Raw genomic sequence first — 17646 nt, 5'->3', positions numbered from 1 at the left:
CTTCCAACTCGGCTTGCTGTTATTATTGGGGGAAGATTGCAGCTGAGCTGTGTTGGTAGAACCGTTTTCATGTAGCTAGCTTTATAAGTCAAACAGAAGTGTGGATGAAGTTTTCGTCAACGGATGTATATTCAAACGCTTGTTTTAATTCGTTTACATCGGCATTATCAGTTTTCACGTCGAAGAACATATTGCACAACACAAGCGTTTGTGATATCTTGGCCTGAAACTCCGGGCCTTGGACTCAAGTAAAGTTCGAAGCGGACTCTAAACTTCTGCTTTCTCAAAGACCGCTATCCGCGGGGCCGGGGCTCTTGTCGCTGGCCCTGTGGATGAGGAAGTGAAGATACAGAATCCACCCAGGTAAATTAGAAAGATTTTAGTAAACCGTTACAATTTACAGAAAGTACTTGAATTGATTTGCACGATGTGTGGCTCACGTCACGTAGCTAGCTAGCTACCGGTAGCAAACAAGTTAATCGAGGAAAACATTAGCTAGCTAACGTTAACTAGCTAGCTCGACAACTTCCCTGTCAGGCGATGTAATCTAACGTTAGTCATCCTAGTTAGCTGTCGTTGTTTGCAAATTGTCGATTGTTATCAAATAATGAGTTTGCTAGCTCAGATACATGTCTACGTCGTTAACCAACTAACTAACACGTTAACGTTAGCTAGCTGTCAACTTCTGTCATGAACCGACTATTTAGCTCGTTAGCTGTGCAAGCTAGCGTAGTAGGGTGTCATGTTGATTTGGATCGCGGTGTTTAGCTAGCTAATGACCATAGGCATAGATTCGAATGTTATAGCTTAATTAGCTAGATAAGCTTGCATTACTAACTAGCTTGAACGACAGCCTCATGGGTTCGTTCCATTAGTTTTCAATCACTTTTTGACCGCACCCCATTTGGTTTGAATGACACTTTCTATATTTGCCCATATAGTAGAGGTGGTCAGAGTGCCAAAACATTTAGTAGGTAAAGGGGTGCTCAAATTTGACCAATTCTGCATACGGGCAATTACACAGTAACGGACATTTGTCAGACTCAGAAAGGACTAGCTACTTTTAACAACTTCCACTGAACATTAAAAGTTGTCATTGTGCATAAAGTTATATGGTTTGTTTAGCTTTGCAATTATAGTTTTTTGTTTGACATTTTAATGTGAAAAATCTGAGTCTCACCCTACATTGTCTAATAAATCAGACATTGATACTAATTGTTGGTATAGTCTGAAACAAAGTACTATAAAATTGTGGACATTTTCCTTACAAGCCAGAATGTTGAATAAAATTACATTTGAACTTACTCTACCGGTTGTCTCTGCGGTTGGTCCTTCAGCTGGTCGAAATTTTACTTAAAATAACCACAGGAAAGTATTGTTTACCAAACTTACTGAAGTTGAAATTTCTATAACCTGCCACATGTAAAGTGTTAGAATGCATGCATTGTGTGCATGTACTTCCGTCTTGCCACACACATAGACCCGCGTTTTGTTTAATAATACTTTCCTGTAGATATTGTCTCAAATTTCGACCAGCTGAAGGACCAACACCACTTGACAATCGGCAGAGTAAGTTCAAATATAATTGTATTCAACATTCGCGACAGACAAGGGACGTTTAGTTTTTTATATATAAATGTGTGTGGCATTGCCTATACAATTGAAGGCATCACCATGTTTCGTGACAACACCCTACCACAGCCATGTCTTCATCAATGTAAAAGATAAACGGTTGAGTTTGATATAATTTAAAAGCTTACAAACAGGATTGTCAAACTACACTGAACCAAAATATAAACGCAACATGTAAAGTGTTGGTCCCATGTTTCATGAGCTGAAATAAAAGATCCCAGAAACTGTCCATACAGACAAAAAGCTTATTTCTCTCAAATGTTGTGCACAAATGTGTTTCCATCCCTGTTAGTGAGCATTTCTCCATTGCTAAGATAATCCATCCACCAGACAGGTGTTGCACATCAAAAAGCTGATTTAAACAGCATGATTATTACACAGGTGTAACTTGTGCTGGGGACAATAAAAGGCCACTCTAAAATGTCTATCACACAACACAATGCCATAGATGTCTCAAGTTTTGAGGGAGCGTGCAATTGGCATGCTGACTGCAGGAATGTCCACCAGAGCTGTTGGCAGAGAATGTAATGTTAATTTCTCTACCATAAGCCGCCTCCAACATCGATTGAGAGAATTTGGGAGTATGTCCAACCGGCCTCACAACCTCAGACCATTTGTATGGCGTTGTGTGGGCAAGCGGTTTGCTGATGTCAACATTGTGAACAGAGTGCCACATTGTGGGGTTATGGTATGGGCAGACATAAGTTATGGACAACGAACACAATTGCATTTGATCGATTGGCAATTTGAATGCACAAAAATACCTAGACGAGATCCTGAGGCCCATTGTGGGGGGGGGGGGGGGGTTGTCTGTCACCGACAGATGCATATCTGTATTCCCAGTCATGTGAAAACCATAGATTAGGGCCTAATGAATTTATACTGCACAAAAATATAAACGCAACAATTTCAACGAGCATAGGTCCACCCACTTAGGAGCCAGGCCCACCCACTGTGAAGCCAGGCCCAGCCAATCGGAATGAGTTTTTCCCCACAAAAGGGCTTTATTAAAGACAGAAATATTCCTCAGTTTCATCAGCTGGTCTGAATGGCTTATCTCAGACGATCCCACAGTTGAAGAAGCTGGATGTGGAGGTCCTGGGCTGGCGTGGTTACACGTGGTCTGCAGTTGAGGTCGGTTGGACGTACTGCCAAATTCTCTAAAACTAATTCGGGGCCGGTTGGACATACTGCCAAATTCTCTAAAACGACGTTGGTAGAGAAATGAACATTACATTCTCTGTTAACAGCTCTGGTGGACATTCCATTTTAGAGTGGCCTTTTATTGTCCCCAGCACAAGGTGCACCTGTGTAATGATCATGCTGTTTAATCAGCTTCTTGATATGCCACACCTGTTATCTTGGCAAAGGAGAAATGCTCACTAACAAGGATATAAACACATTTGTGCACAAATTTGAGCGAAATAAGCTTTTTTGCGTATGGAACATTTCTGGGATCTTTTATTTCAGCTCATGAAACATGGAACCAACACTTTACATGTTGTTTATATTTTTGTTCAGTATATTTCAATTGACTAATTTCCTCATATGAACTGTAACTCAGTAAAATCGTTGAAATTGTTGCATGTCGACTAACCTGTACCCCCGCACATTAACTCGGTACCGGTACCCCCTGTATATAGCCTCGTTATTTTATTGTTACTTTTGTATTTTATTTGTTACTTTAGTTTATTTAGTAAATATTTTCTTAACTCTATTTCTTGAACTGCATTGTTGGTTAAGGGCTTGTAAGTAAGCATTTCACGGTAAGGTCTACACCTGTTGTATTCAGCGCATGTGACGAATAAAAATTGATTTTTGTTAAGTATTTTGAAATTTCTTGATAAACGTGTTTGGATTTTTTAACCTTTAACATAAATGATCAAAAAACGAGTTAAGTCAGTTTTTTTTTTCATTTTCGCATATGTTGTAGCGTAGACCCTATTTTATATGAGGTTTTTGTGTTGTGCCCACCGTCGGTTGTTACACAGCATACTCTTGAATACAGGATGGGTGTTATGTCAATCATAGATATATAATTCATAGAATGGACTTACCCCTTCAGACCACTGCAATTTAACTGGTGCATCATTGATATTTAAATTGAAATTACATTTTAACTTCCAATTACTACCACAAAGATGGCAGCTTGTCCACCCACCATCGAATGTCAACTTAAATGGGAATGTCGGTTCTATTATCTATATTTCTATGGAGGACTGACAGTATAATTTAAAACAAATAATATTCCCATTCAAGTCAACATTCTTTGATGTGTGGACCTCCAACCATATTTGTGCTACCATTTGAAAGTTGAAATTAAAATGTTATTCCCAATTTTGTGCATTTATCACACCCACCCTGTATTCAAGAGCATGCTTAGTCTCAGCCGATGGCGGGCACAACACAAACATCTCAGATTATGTTAAATAGGGTCTAAAATACAACATGTGAAAATGAAAAAAATCGGAGTTTACGCGTTTTTAGATAATTGACGTTAAAGTACATACTTTTTATCCAAATAGTTTGACAACCCTGTTCAGAAGCTTTAGAATTATTTCAAACTGAACCGTTTTATATTTTCCAGTGATGAAGACATGGATGTCTCATGGTAGGGTGGGGGTATGCAAAATGGGTCATCTTTAAGCACCTCTATCTTCTAAATGTTTCGGCATTCAGGTCCAAAAAGTTACTTTCTGACCTACTTTCTGACCACTTCTACCATGGGCAAATATGTATAGAAAGTTTCATTCAAATTAAAAAGGGTGCGGTCAAAAAGTGAATGAAATCAAATGGCACGACCCAATGTAAACAACATTTAGCTTGTAATGCAGTCTGATTCTTGTTTGAATTAGTTTGCTTAGTGAGTGACTAATTTTGTTGTGTGCAATACTCAGATTTTACAGGAGAAAGGAACCCTTTGATGGGAGAATCCTCTATCCTGGACTCCTGGGTGAATCAACGTGTCAAGATGAGTATGTGTACATCCTCCCACACACTTTCTCCCAACACATAGAAGCAGTTGTAATACAGTTGAAGTCGGAAGTTTACATACACTTAGGTTGGAGTCATTAAAACTCGTTTTTCAACCACTCCACAAATGTATTGTTAAGTCGGTTAGGACATCTACTTTGTGCATGACACAAGTAATTTTTCCAACAATTGTTTACAGACAGATTATTTCACTTATAATTCACTGTATAACAATTCCAGTGGGTCAGAAGTTTACATACACTAAGTTGACTGTGCCTTTAAACAGCTTGGAAAATTCCAGAAAATGATGTCATGGCTTTAGAAGCTTCTGATAGGCTAATTGACATCATTTGAGTCAATTGGAGGTGTACCTGTGGATGTATTTCAAGGCCTACCTTCAAACTCAGTGCCTCTTTGCTTGACATCATGGGAAAATCTAAATAAATCAGCTCCTTGGGAGCAATTTCCGAACTCCTGAAGGTACCACGTTCATCTGTACAAACAATACTACGCAAGTATAAACACCATGGGACCACGCAGCCGTCATACCGCTTAGGAAGGAGACGCGTTCTGTCTCCTTGAGATTAACGTAATTTGGTGTGAAAAGTGCAAATCAATCCCAGAACAACAGCAAAGGACCTTGTGAAGATGCTGGAGGAAACGGGTACAAAAGTATCTATATCCACAGTAACAAGTCCTATATCGACATAACCTGAAAGGCCGCTCAGCAAGGAAGAAGCCACTGCTCCAAAACCACCATAGACTATGGTTTACAACTGCACATGGGGACAAAGATTGTACTTTTTGGAGAAATGTCCTCTGGTCTGATGAAACAAAAAATAGAACTGTTTGGCCATAATGACCATCGTTATGTTTGGAGGAAAAAGGGGGGTCTTGCATGCCGAAGAACACCATCCCAACCGTGAAGCACGGGGGTGGCAGCATCATGCTGTGGGGGTGTTTTGCTGCAGGAGGGACTGGTGCACTTCACAAAATAGATGGCATCATGAGGAAGGAAAATTATGTGGATATATTGAAGCAACATCTCAAGACATTAGTCAGGAAGTTAAAACTTGGTCGCAAATGGTTCTTCCAAATGGACAATGACCCCATGCATACTTCCAAAGTTGTGGCAAAATGGTTTAAGGACAACAAAGTCATGGTATTGGAGTGGCCACCACAAAGCCCTGACCTCAATCCTATAGAAAATATGTGGGCAGAACTGAAAAAGCGTGTGCGAGCAAGGAGGCCTACAAACCTGACTCAGTTACACCAGCTCTGTCAGGAGGAATGGGCAAAAATTCACCCAACTTATTGTGGAAAGCTTGTGGAAGGCTACCCAAAACGTTTGACCCAAGTAATAATTGAGTGTATGTAAACTTCTGACCCACTGGGAATGTGATGAAATAAATACAAGCTGAAATAGATAATTCTCTCTACTATTATTCTGACATTTCACATTCTTAAAATAAAATGGTGATCCTAACTGACCTAAGACAGGGAATCTTTACTAGGATTAAATGTCAGGAATTGTGAAAAACTGAGTTTTAATGTATTTGGCTAAGGTGTATGTAAACTTTCGACTTCAACTGTACATCTGACCTGTCATGACATTAGGATGGCTTCTGGCCATATCTTATCATCTAAGGTGCCCTGGGAATGCTTTGCAATACTCTCTGTTCTATGGCTAAGAATGGAACATAGAACAACAGAGAATTTTCTATGGCTTCTATTCTGTGTTTTCTGTTCTAAGCTTTCTATCTGCCCCAAACAGATGAACAGGAGGCACTGAACTCTATAATGCAGGACCTGGCCGAACTGCACCGCTCCAGCCGCCCTGCCATGACCCTATCTGACCTGGGCAAACCCAAGGCCTCTTCACCCAAAAATCAGGTCTGTCCACTTGCCTCTCATCAGAGAATAGTCTCAATACAATAAATGGCATTTCTCTTCCTCATCACTTTTCCTCTCGTGTGTGTGTGTGTACAGAACGATGTACGAGTGAAGTTTGAGTTCAAAGGGGAGAAGAGGATCTTGCAGTTCTTTCGCCCAGTCAGGCTGGATGACCTGGGGAACAAAGCCAAAGTGGCTTTCGGTCAGGCCATGGACCTGCATTACACCAACAATGAGGTACTTATCACAGATAACATCATCACCAAGTCACAGTGGGGCTGGGCGGTATACCGTATTTTACGATATTACATTTTTACATTTTTAGTCATTTAGCAGACGCTCTTATCCAGAGCGACTTACATGAGCAATTAGGGTTAAGTGCCTTGCTCAAGGGCACAGCGACAGATTTTTCACCTAGTCGGCTCGGGGATTAGAACCAGCGACCTTTCGGTTACTGGCACAACGCTCTTCACCACTAAGCTACCTGCCGCAGCGACCTTTCGGTTACTGGCACAACGCTCTTCACCACTAAGCTACCTGCCGCCCCATGATATACCGGTATTGATGCACAGACCAGTTTGGGTTTTAACTTTACCTTCTATAACAGTATTTTAATGTTTGGTTTGTTACATGTGATATGACGTGGGTAACGTCCATTTTTATAGTTTACTTCGCTACTTGAGTCATCTCTCTCCGCTCTCTCTCTCCATGCCGCTTTCCACACAGACCTAGCCCTGTCACTCAAGGAGCGCATTTGTTGTTCCTCGACCACGAGACACTTGCGTTCAGTCTGCATGGTCAATGCAGCACATGCTACAATGATGTTGATGACAACGATGCTGTTTTCACTTTGCTTCTTAATATAAATCCACAAGCGTTTTATATAATTACACTATTAGTTTGTGTTTCTTACATCTACAAACAGGTAGTTTGTCTTTTCTTAGCAAGTTGGGCCTAAATCTTGTTAGCCGCTAATTGCTAATTAGCTGGCTAGCTAGCTAATAAATGTACTGAGTCAGAGCAAACGTAGCTAGCTATACAGCCTGATAATACCAGTGATGGTGTAGACCTAAATCAGCATGTTTGTGCAACAGTATCTTCTAAATAAAGAGGAATACCTGAAGCATGAATGTTAGCTACATGTGGTAGCTAAGAGAGAATATTCAATGTAGCCAAAGATTATAGGGTCCCCTAGAAAACACTTATCAACACTTTGGTTCCTACCCTGTCACAATAATAACTCCTCCTTGGTATTTTTATCCGTTGTCATGTCAAACAACACCGTATTCAAAGTGCCCACTATTATATTCTAACTATAGAATTAGAATGATCATTCTATTTCCATGATTCCAACAGTTCACCCAAGTGTTTGGCTTTAAATTGCAAATCAAATCACAGTTGCAACATTTGGTTAAAATGAAAGATTGTTCGCCCATATCGTGCAGCCCTTCGTGGCAGTGTGGAGATCTCAAATGAGTGCAGGAAATGCAGAAATTGATGAAAATGCTGAAAATAATTTTTGGTTGAATTGAACAGTATAAAACAATCAGAATGGAGAAAGACCCATTGAAATCACGTAGAATGTATGTGTTGCCACTCTAGGGTCATGCACTACTCATAAAGCAAATTTAGAACTTTTATTATTCCTAACATAAAATACCGTCATACCGTCCAATATGTTGTAAATACTGTGATATGATATTTGGGCCATATAGCCCAGCCCTCAGTCACAGTGTTGGTCTCTGGCAGTCAAATAAGCACCAAAAGCCAATCACCAAAATGTGTGAGCGAGAGAATGAATTGTTCTGTGAGAAACTACCAATATATTTCTTTTCTATTTCACTTCCTTCTCTTGCTGCCGTTTCCCTCTCATTTCTTCCTCTTTTTCTAATCTGATCTGTCCGTTTCCCTCTCTGTGGTTCTCTCCCCTCCTCCCTCCCAGCTGGTGATTCCTCTGACCACTCAGGATGACCTGGACAAGGCCGTGGAGCTGCTGGATCGCAGCGTCCACATGAAGAGCCTGAAGATCCTCCTGGTGCTCCAGGCCTCCTCTCAGGTTAGGACCAGGCAGTTCACAGCCCATATTCACAAAGCATCACTGAGTAGGAGTGCTGATCGAGGATCAGTTTAGCCTTTTAGTTGAGCCTTTTAGGTAATAATGAAGACGATTGTCTGTACAGATCCTAGATCAGTACTTCTACTACTTCCATCAACAGCTCACTATGCTCAGCACATACACTTTCTTTCTTGAGTATTTACTTTAATGAATCATCTTGAGACCTTTGTTTGAGCTGACAATGGTTTATTCTGTAAAAGAAACGGCTGTAGAGTAAAGCTGTTTTGATATGGATGGATGATGTTGATGGTGTTTAATTTCTCCTCTCAGAGCATGGACCTGCTGCCCCCACACGAAGACCTGGACAACACACGCTTCAGGGCCACAGACCATAAAAGCATGCTGGCTTTGATAGGTGGGTCATCTACTCTGTGGTGTTTCCAATGACTACTATATCTGTGTGTGTAATGAATTAATCTGTGAAATTGTTGTCCTTCTAGTAAATACTTTCCATTTCTTTCAATTTCTCAAAATCCATTTGCTTCATGGCATTGGAAACAGCCAAAACACCTTGTCTTTCACCACCGGTCTAGTAGTAAGTCTTCAGCTAGAAATGTATGTCATTCTCTTTCATCCAGGGTCCCACTCCGGTGACCGCAGCTCCCCCCCTCCAGGCTACATTCCTGATGCCCTCCAGCAGGTGGCCAGAAATGGCTCCTTCACCAGCATTAACAGCGAGGGAGAGTTCATTCCAGAAAGCATGGACCAGGTAACCTCACCTATAGAGATGGATAGAGGACTCTAGATGGATAGATATAGGCTAACCCGTTATAGCATGGATATAGCCATTTAGGGCTTCCACCATTTTAAAGTAGTCAACTGGGTGGGGATTCCTATGGGTTGGGAGGGATCAGCCAATAATCAGAGCATTGTCTTCTTCAAATTGGGTTGCCTATAGTTTGGTAAATAGCTTTTAAGCTATGTCACCGCTATGTAGTGTCCACAATAAATGAATGATGCACACGATTTTGTCCAGGACTCCAGCACTGCAGGTGGCGGTAAATCACAAATATTAGCTTTACGCTTTATTTATACACAAAAGATGAAGAAAATTGACTACTTTAAAATGGAGATGGCCTCAATGGCGCTGACTGTGCTGTCAGTCACCATAATGGCACAGATACAAAGAGGAGTCTTCTATCGATCTCTATGACCTAACCACACCTCAGTAACCTCACCTTAGAGACTAGGGATAGATGGAGACAGGGGCCCAGATCAGGAACAGTCATACTAAGGCCTAGTCCCAACACTCTTGCCTACTCTTAACTGTCCTTCATTACCACTGTTAAGAAACATATTATGAACTGTTATTAACATGTTCAGAGTATGACAAATGACAGCAGAGTCACAAACTCAATCTCTCCTTTCTAGATGCTGGACCCTCTGTCGATGAGCAGTCCAGAGAACTCTGCATCGGGGAGTTGTCCCTCACTGGACAGCCCACTGGACAGGTGAGTCCTGAACATCCAGCCAAGAACCATACAACACCTAGCCAGCATGCATTGCGGTAATTTTCAACACTTCATATCTTCTGAAATGTAAGCATGTACTCCTCCTATATTTCCTTGCAGTGATAACTATCCTAAGTCACGTATGCCCCGAGCACAGAGCTACCCAGACAACCACCAAGTCTACCCAGAGTACGATATTCCAGTGTTTGAGAAGTCGGGGAAAGGGGGGACTTACCCACGGCGATACCACATTTCCTTTGGCCTTCAGGACTACAGTGATGGTGAGCGAACAAACAAGAACAGACCCTCACTAAAACACAGGCCATATTCAATTAAACCTTAAATCCGGGTGTCCCAAGTCCGATTCTTTATTTTAGAGCATCACAGAGATGTATTGTTTTCCTTCATTCTCTCTCTCCCTCTCCCCATCCTCCCCTGCAGGGCGTAAGACGTTCCCTCGAGCGCGGCGGACCCAGGTCCACGGTTTCCATTCCCCGGTCAGTTTCAGCCCCACAGAGCAGTCTCCCAGCACCAGCAGTGGCAGCAGCATCTTCACCCCAGACCTGGAGGAGCCCGGGGGTCGCCGGCGCAGGGGCAGCGACATCGAGCCCAACCCCACCCTCTCCGTTATGGACATCAGCCCACCCAGCCGCTGTGAGTAGAGCTGGATGGAGGGAGGGAAAGGAGAGATGGAGAATGGAGAGAAGGATACTTATGTGGGGATGGAAGGGTGGAAGGATAGCTGGTCTGGCCGGGTATCTGCTAAGCACTTTGCAACAAACGTATTTCTTAAAAGCGCACACAAATGACATGATTGTTTTCCCCCCCATGTCTGTTCAGCTCCACGTGCCCCTACTAACTGGCGGATAGGGAAGCTGCTGGGTCAGGGTGCGTTTGGCCGGGTCTTCCTCTGCTACGATGCAGACACTGGCAGAGAGCTGGCTGTTAAACAGGTCCAGTTTGACCCAGAGAGTCCCGAGACCAGCAAGGTGAGTGGAACAGAAATGGTGTTTGTGTGTTGAGAGTGTCTACACTGTGTACTCAATAAGTATTGTCTATCTGCAGGAGGTAAGTGCCCTGGAGTGTGAGATCCAGTTACTGAAGAACTTGTGCCATGAACGGATCGTCCAGTACTACGGCTGTCTACGAGACTCCAACGAGAGAACACTGTCCATCTTTATGGAGTACATGCCAGGGGTAAGTGTGTAGTGTTTTTTGTGTCTGTGTATACGTTTGAATAACTGGACTTAGACCAACTCAAACCTGTCTCCGTCCACCAGTGTGGCGATGTAGGCTGCGTTCCAGGATGTATTTGTTGCAGTCAAGTTTCACAGATGATCAGCACGACGCTACTGCAGTAAAGATGACCTGGAACGGACCCGCAGGTTGCTTTAACGCTCATATGGTCAACCTCTGTCCCAAGGGCTCCATCAAAGACCAGCTGAAGTCGTACGGGGCCTTGACTGAAAACGTGACGCGTAGATACACCCGTCAGATCCTGGAGGGAGTGTCCTACCTACACAGCAACATGATCGTCCACAGAGACATCAAAGGTACAGAAGGAGAGAGGGAAACATGGATGGAATATTGGAATACAATGTTGATGGATTCAAATAGGAAGGACCATTATCATGACTCATAGAGTTCTGGGCCATGTTCTGGTTCATGGAGTTCTTATGACCGAATGTTGATGGATATTGAAGGGAACATTGCCTTAACAGAAGCAGTGACTTCTGGGTAATGTCGTTTCTTATGAGAGAATGTACCTAAACCGCCTCCTTAACCCCCCCCCTCTCCTCTCTTCTCTTCACTTCCCCTGTCCCTCCCTCTTTCCCTCCATCTATCTCTCCAGGGGCCAACATCCTGCGGGACTCTGTGGGAAACGTGAAGCTGGGGGACTTTGGGGCGAGCAGGCGGCTACAGACCATCTGTCTGTCAGGAACAGGGATCAAGTCAGTGACTGGTACTCCCTACTGGATGAGCCCAGAGGTGATCAGTGGAGAGGGCTATGGCAGGAAGGCTGATATCTGGTAAGACTGATTATTACTGAGGCAGACTTATCAGCAAAATAGTTTCCAACTCTTTCAAACCACTGGCTGAGACTTAAAGCCCCCATGCAGTCTTTGTAATTTTTTAAATCATAAATCACTATTTAATGAAAATAACTTAAATATATATCTTATCATTTATTTCCCTGAGCTTCCTTCACCCTTGCTCTGTCTGATTGTGTGGGCGTTAGGAAACACAAATTTGAAGATATTTATATACACAGCCCTGATTGGCTAAATGGTCTAGAGCCCTCCCCCTTACCCAGATGAACAGTCATTGGTCTATTATAATCAGATCACATTGTGACGTCATGATGTGGGCCAAAAGTTCCATCCCACCTGAACAGGCTGATATTTTTTTTCAAACCGCTCTTACACCAAAAGCTCTTTATCATAATTTTACAATTTCAGACTTATTTTGACCTCCTAGTGTGAAAATATCATAAAAAACATGAACATCTAGTTTTTAACTGCACTTCCCCCGTTAAGAGGTTTCTACCATATGATTTCCGATAAAGTATCTTTAAATTTGTGGTCAGAAAGGAGAGGGGATCAGGAAAGGAAGCTATTGAAGACAAGTGTAACAGCCACTGAGAAAAAGTATCTCCTTTTTTGTCATGTAAATCTTGGTGAGATGAGAACCAATAACGATCTTGATTGAGGGGAATATGGGATGAGTGGTAGGAGGAGCTATAGGAGGATGGGCTCATTTTAAGGGCTGGAATTGAATTAATGGAACGGAGCATCCATATGTTTGTGTTTCATACCGTTCCATAGATTCCATTCCAGCCATTACAATGAGCCTGTCCTCCTATAGCTCTTCCCACCAGCCTCCTCTGGTGGGATGTCATGTCAATTGTTGATAATGATGATGTTGGCTAATGTCAGTGGTCTCCTCTCCAGGAGTGTGGGCTGCACGGTGGTGGAGATGCTGACCCAGCGGCCCCCCTGGGCCGAGTTCGAGGCCATGGCAGCCATCTTTAAGATCGCCACCCAGCCCACCAACCCCTCGCTGCCCGCCCACGTCTCCGACCACGGCCGCGACTTCCTCAAGCGCATCTTCGTGGAGACCAAGCTGAGGCCCTCGGCCGACGACCTTCTGAGGCACATCTTTGTTCACTAGCCCATCCCCCTGACCTCGGACCCCTGAACTGCCAGAGATGGCCTTAGCTGATTCGCTGTCCCTGCCTCTGACTCCGCCCTCCCAGCTCCAGGCGGAAAGCCCCCATTGGACCAGAGACGACATGGTGGGAGGTATCCATCTGGTGATTGGATGAGGGAGAGGTGGGTAGAGGTGGGGACTACAACTCCTGCGTCTCTGTTTTTAGGAGACTGGCAAGGAGGAATTCATGAATGAACTCGTTTAGAGAAAGAACGTTGCACCTTAATTTCACAAATAGGGTAAGTTGCCCAATCAAGACGAAAAAATAACATTTTTTGAAAATATGTTTTTATGATGAATATCTCCTGCTTTTGATTGTGGAGTGGGACTCAGTCACTCTGTGCTTAGCTCACTGAGTCAATGTCGGTGTTTCTGATCTGGACCTTAGTGGAGATTTGAGGTGATCATGATAATCTGGGCCACGTTCAGTAGGCAAACGTTGCAGATAGAAATGGCAGGACTAGAGCCGAAACGATTCCTTATTGTGTTCTGGTGAACGCACCCCTGGTGGTTAGTGTGGTCCTGACTCGACCCAGAATGTACCGCTGAAAACCCAGAGCACGCTGCTATCGAAACCAGAACACCGGGTGAGGAGAACACTCCTACCCCCCCCCCCCCCCACACACACACACACACGCTTCTTCTCACACTGCTGCCTACGTTGCCCCCCCCTCACTTGCACATTCACAGTCCATGTAGAACACCCAGAACTCAAAACGGTTCTTCTTACTTATACTGTAGACATTTTCTCTGAAAAAAACAACTTTTGTTGCTAGGATCCCTCGCTTTACTTCAGTCTGTCCTGTGACTATTGTGAGTGTCCGTTTGTCTGTCTGCTGATGTGTCAGTCAGGTCCCCTGTCTGTCAGGGTTTGTTGTCAAATCCCCTCCCAGTCTTTGTTCTTTGCCAGGTGCCTTTTTAGCAGTGTCTTTAGTTTCAAAACGTTTTCGGTACGCATCAAACAGGTACCAGCCTATTTACGGTTCGGATCATATCTAAGTGTATTTTTTTCAGTGTGGTTCAGCCAGTGGTGCGCCGAATTGGTCTGCTCTCTCTGATTAGCCTTTTTTCCCTATTTATCAGACTGGTGTTAGATCAGTTGTGGCACTGTTCTCTGCCTTCTCCTCACCAGGGGTCATATGTCTCTTATTGACCCCAGATCAGATACAATCCAGACACACCAAAGCAGAAACCTAGGGTGCGAATCATAGTGGGTTTGGTGCCTCAGTCTCAGCTTCAGTTCTTAACAGAAATACATCTGAGCTCTGTGACTGGCTATGTGATACTATGAGGCCAGTTGATTAGTTAAAGCCAGGCCTTAGTTGATTGGTCAAAGGTATATTATGGTGTTTTAAAACAGGAAGAGTGGGGAACCGCTAGCCAATTAGGATGCTTGTTACTCAGTTGTTGTAGGCCTAATGTATGTTATTATCAGGTACTACTTTGCGCTAATTTACTCTCTACGTTAGCCAGTTTACATCTTTGACTAAGATACTACTGCACTGAACAGTACTCAGCAAAAAGCTCTGCAATTATGTCTATCAATACTCGACAGTACTGGTGAATACTCAGTTATACTCCACAGTGTTGGACACCATCTGGTACTATTATGTCATCTTGCCCTACAATGCCTTGGGAAAGAAACTACTGGTATGTAATAGTAGTATGTGCTGTGTCATGTCTCACACGCTGCTCTTCTCACAAACACTCCTTTAGCACACACACACACACACACACACATACCAGAGCAGTTTTCAGTATGTTTCAGTTGGGGATGGGCTCGATTCAAGGTTTGTATTGGAAATGTGCCGATGCAACTATTTAGTAATTTATAAGCACTGACAACATTTCAAACTCTAAGATGTGTTTATTGTTTGGAGTATGTCAAGTGCAGTGAAAATATATCATTAAAAAAACATTAATTGAAGCAATCGATAGCATACTGCAAACTTGTTTTGCCTTCAGCCCTGTTTTGCGCTTGCATGCGAGTACTCGAGTACACAAAATGATTTGCATGAGAGTTTGACATCCCTAGTTTCAGTGCTGTACTCAGCCACACCTCAACATTACTAACAAGTAGACTTATCTAAAATCATAGCAGTGCTAACTGTTCTGTGATGCCTGGTACATTGAATACGTCATAGATATATTTGACCCATATTTGCTAGATGCAGTAGGATAGGTATTTGGATGATGATGGTCGTTCTGATAGTTAATTATGGAAGTGGCTGTCTATTTGACTCCAGGGGGTGTTGTCACTGCCTGTAAGCTAACCCATAGGTACTCACGGTATGGAAACACAAGGTATTTTGTGTGAGGGGTTCGAAAAACCTACTGATCAACTAGCCTGTAACATGGTAGAGCGTTTCTCCCATCGCCTAGGTACTAACTCCCCTCAACCATAGCACCACAAGGTACTAAATCCCGTCTCTCTCGCACGCGCTGAAGGAGAGCTGGTTAAGAAAAATAATAGTCAATGACTCCATTGTTCTGGACTCTTTTGTTTTAGTCTGAGAAGCTAAATGTTGACCGTGCGTGTTATCATCAGCTAAGCTGGTCCCCAAGAAGTTAGACCCCTTCCTTACCCTCCTGCATTGCCTGTAAAAAATGTTTAAACAACTGAACATTTCTATTGGCACTGGGACTCGCTGGGATCAACTCTCAACAGAAATAATGACGCCATATGCACTATTTAAAACTGGTACATGATGCATTCTCTACCGCTTGCTTCTTCAAGGTTACTCATTGGACGATGGACTTCTTCTGTTGAGCATAGTTTGTCTTGTGTTGTTAGCGATGACCTTTTTTGCACATTTGAGACTATTCCGATTTTTTTACACTGATTGTAATACTTTTGCTTCTGTGTGTGTGTTGTATGTGAATGTCTGTGTGGTTACGTTGCACAAGGATCTTACAGTCAGGAATGTAATGTTTCATTCTCACCACCAGGTGGCCTCATTCACCATTGTGGATTAACACTCACCTGTTGAAATGAGAAGTCATGTCTATTCGAACTCTGAACACAAACAGGGTGGCTGTCCTCCAGTTGGTTTAATTTCACCTCCCCACTCATAGAGGGACTGTTAGTTAGTGATGGTAGTGAGGGGTAGACGAGGCCTGAATCCCAAACCAATCAAACCCTTTCCCCTGCTCCCTACTTGTGTAAATCTGAGAGGATTGGATAGGTTGGTTTGGGATTCGGGAAAGACGGTTAAAGTAATAGGCAGTGAACTGAAATACGGTATGATAGGCCACCGCATGATGTTCCCCTGCGTCTTCTTGAAAACCAACCAACAAGATGCCGCCGACAGACAGACTATACCAATATGGTCCAATATGTGCTTTTATAAGACACTGCTACCACTCCAGGGTGCTGTAAGCACTTCTCTCCTGTGTGTGTGTGTGTGTGTGTGTGACTGTGTGTGCGACTGTGTGTGTACTGCAATTTGTGCTCAAAGGACACTGGGGTGCCCAAAATGCCTTGCGCATTCGGACTGTAAAAAAAATATATCATTGAAGAAAAAAAATGTACAAATGTATAAATTTGAAAAATGTACCCTTTTTAAAAGAAAGATTACACTTATATCCCACACATTTGTTTTCTGTGTATTGTAAAAGAAGCCATGTTTATAATTCTATTTGGTTTGTGACCAATAAGCCTGTTTATATCAGAACTGTATATCAGTGGTATGCATAATTTTTTTATATATATTTTTTATTTTATTTTTAAATGGGAGATTTTATGCATGGTTGGATCCTGCGAGAGATACAATGGTGGCGGGAGGCCCATTGGTTTTAGCCTGAGTGCCAGTCTGTTTGTGCCATCATGCCAATTCCATGTCACTCACTGTCGTGCCAAATGTTTGGCTGGTCAAATGACAGCAATGGAGTAGACAAGAACAGATCTGGGACCAGGCTAAGGCCCATTGGCTCCTTTAAATGAATGCTGAAGAGAGGAGAAATCTTGATGGAAAAGGGTCGGGAGACTGTCAGTCAGTTGGCACTTTGATGTGTTAGTAATTATGATGACAATGAAAATAATAAAATATATTTATTTCACCTGTTTTTCAAATATTTTTTGGGGGGTAAAAAAACATTTATTTTGTGTGTGAGAGATTTGTAAGCACAGTAGATTTACATTTTGTAAAGGCAGTGATCTTTTAGACAGGCCTACTACAGGTCTGATTGCATCATGTAAGCCTTTTAGGAGGTGCATGTTGACAGGCAAGTATCAGCCATTTTTCCACTAATGGACCATCGTTAAACTTGATAGTTTGCTCAATTATAGTGCAGATTATGACTCTTAAATGTTGTAGGGTAGGCCCTAATGTATTGTTCTCTTGTGATCTTATTGGATCCATGTGACGTGTA

The 17646-nt window shown here is 42.8% G+C and overlaps 1 protein-coding gene across 1 annotated transcript; it reads left to right on the top strand.

Annotated features, from left to right (window-relative positions):
- On the top strand, window positions 1-17334 carry map3k2 (mitogen-activated protein kinase kinase kinase 2). Its single transcript, XM_084155493.1, has 15 exons — window positions 1-363; window positions 4530-4607; window positions 6380-6498; window positions 6595-6735; window positions 8441-8568; window positions 8887-8969; window positions 9193-9323; window positions 9986-10065; window positions 10186-10346; window positions 10507-10719; window positions 10906-11054; window positions 11131-11262; window positions 11489-11618; window positions 11918-12095; window positions 13017-17334. The coding sequence occupies exons 2-15, from the start codon at window positions 4556-4558 to the stop codon at window positions 13234-13236; spliced, it is 1917 nt and encodes a 638-aa protein (XP_084011619.1). The 5' UTR covers window positions 1-363; window positions 4530-4555; the 3' UTR covers window positions 13237-17334.
- Window positions 17335-17646: the final 312 nt, after the last annotated feature.

This window comes from Coregonus lavaretus (assembly GCF_964263955.1).
Source record: "Coregonus lavaretus genome assembly, chromosome: 38".
Taxonomy (NCBI): Eukaryota; Metazoa; Chordata; class Actinopteri; order Salmoniformes; family Salmonidae; genus Coregonus; species Coregonus lavaretus.
This window is presented reverse-complemented; position numbering and strand designations above follow the sequence as displayed.

Coding starts and splice junctions, on each gene's coding strand:
- map3k2 (XM_084155493.1), top strand. CDS start 4,556: ATGGGAGAATCCTCTATCCTGGACTCCTGGGTGAATCAACGTGTCAAG. Junction 4,608..6,379: donor GAATCAACGTGTCAAGATGA/GTATGTGTACAT, acceptor TGCCCCAAACAG/ATGAACAGGAGGCACTGAAC. Junction 6,499..6,594: donor CCTCTTCACCCAAAAATCAG/GTCTGTCCACTT, acceptor GTGTGTGTACAG/AACGATGTACGAGTGAAGTT.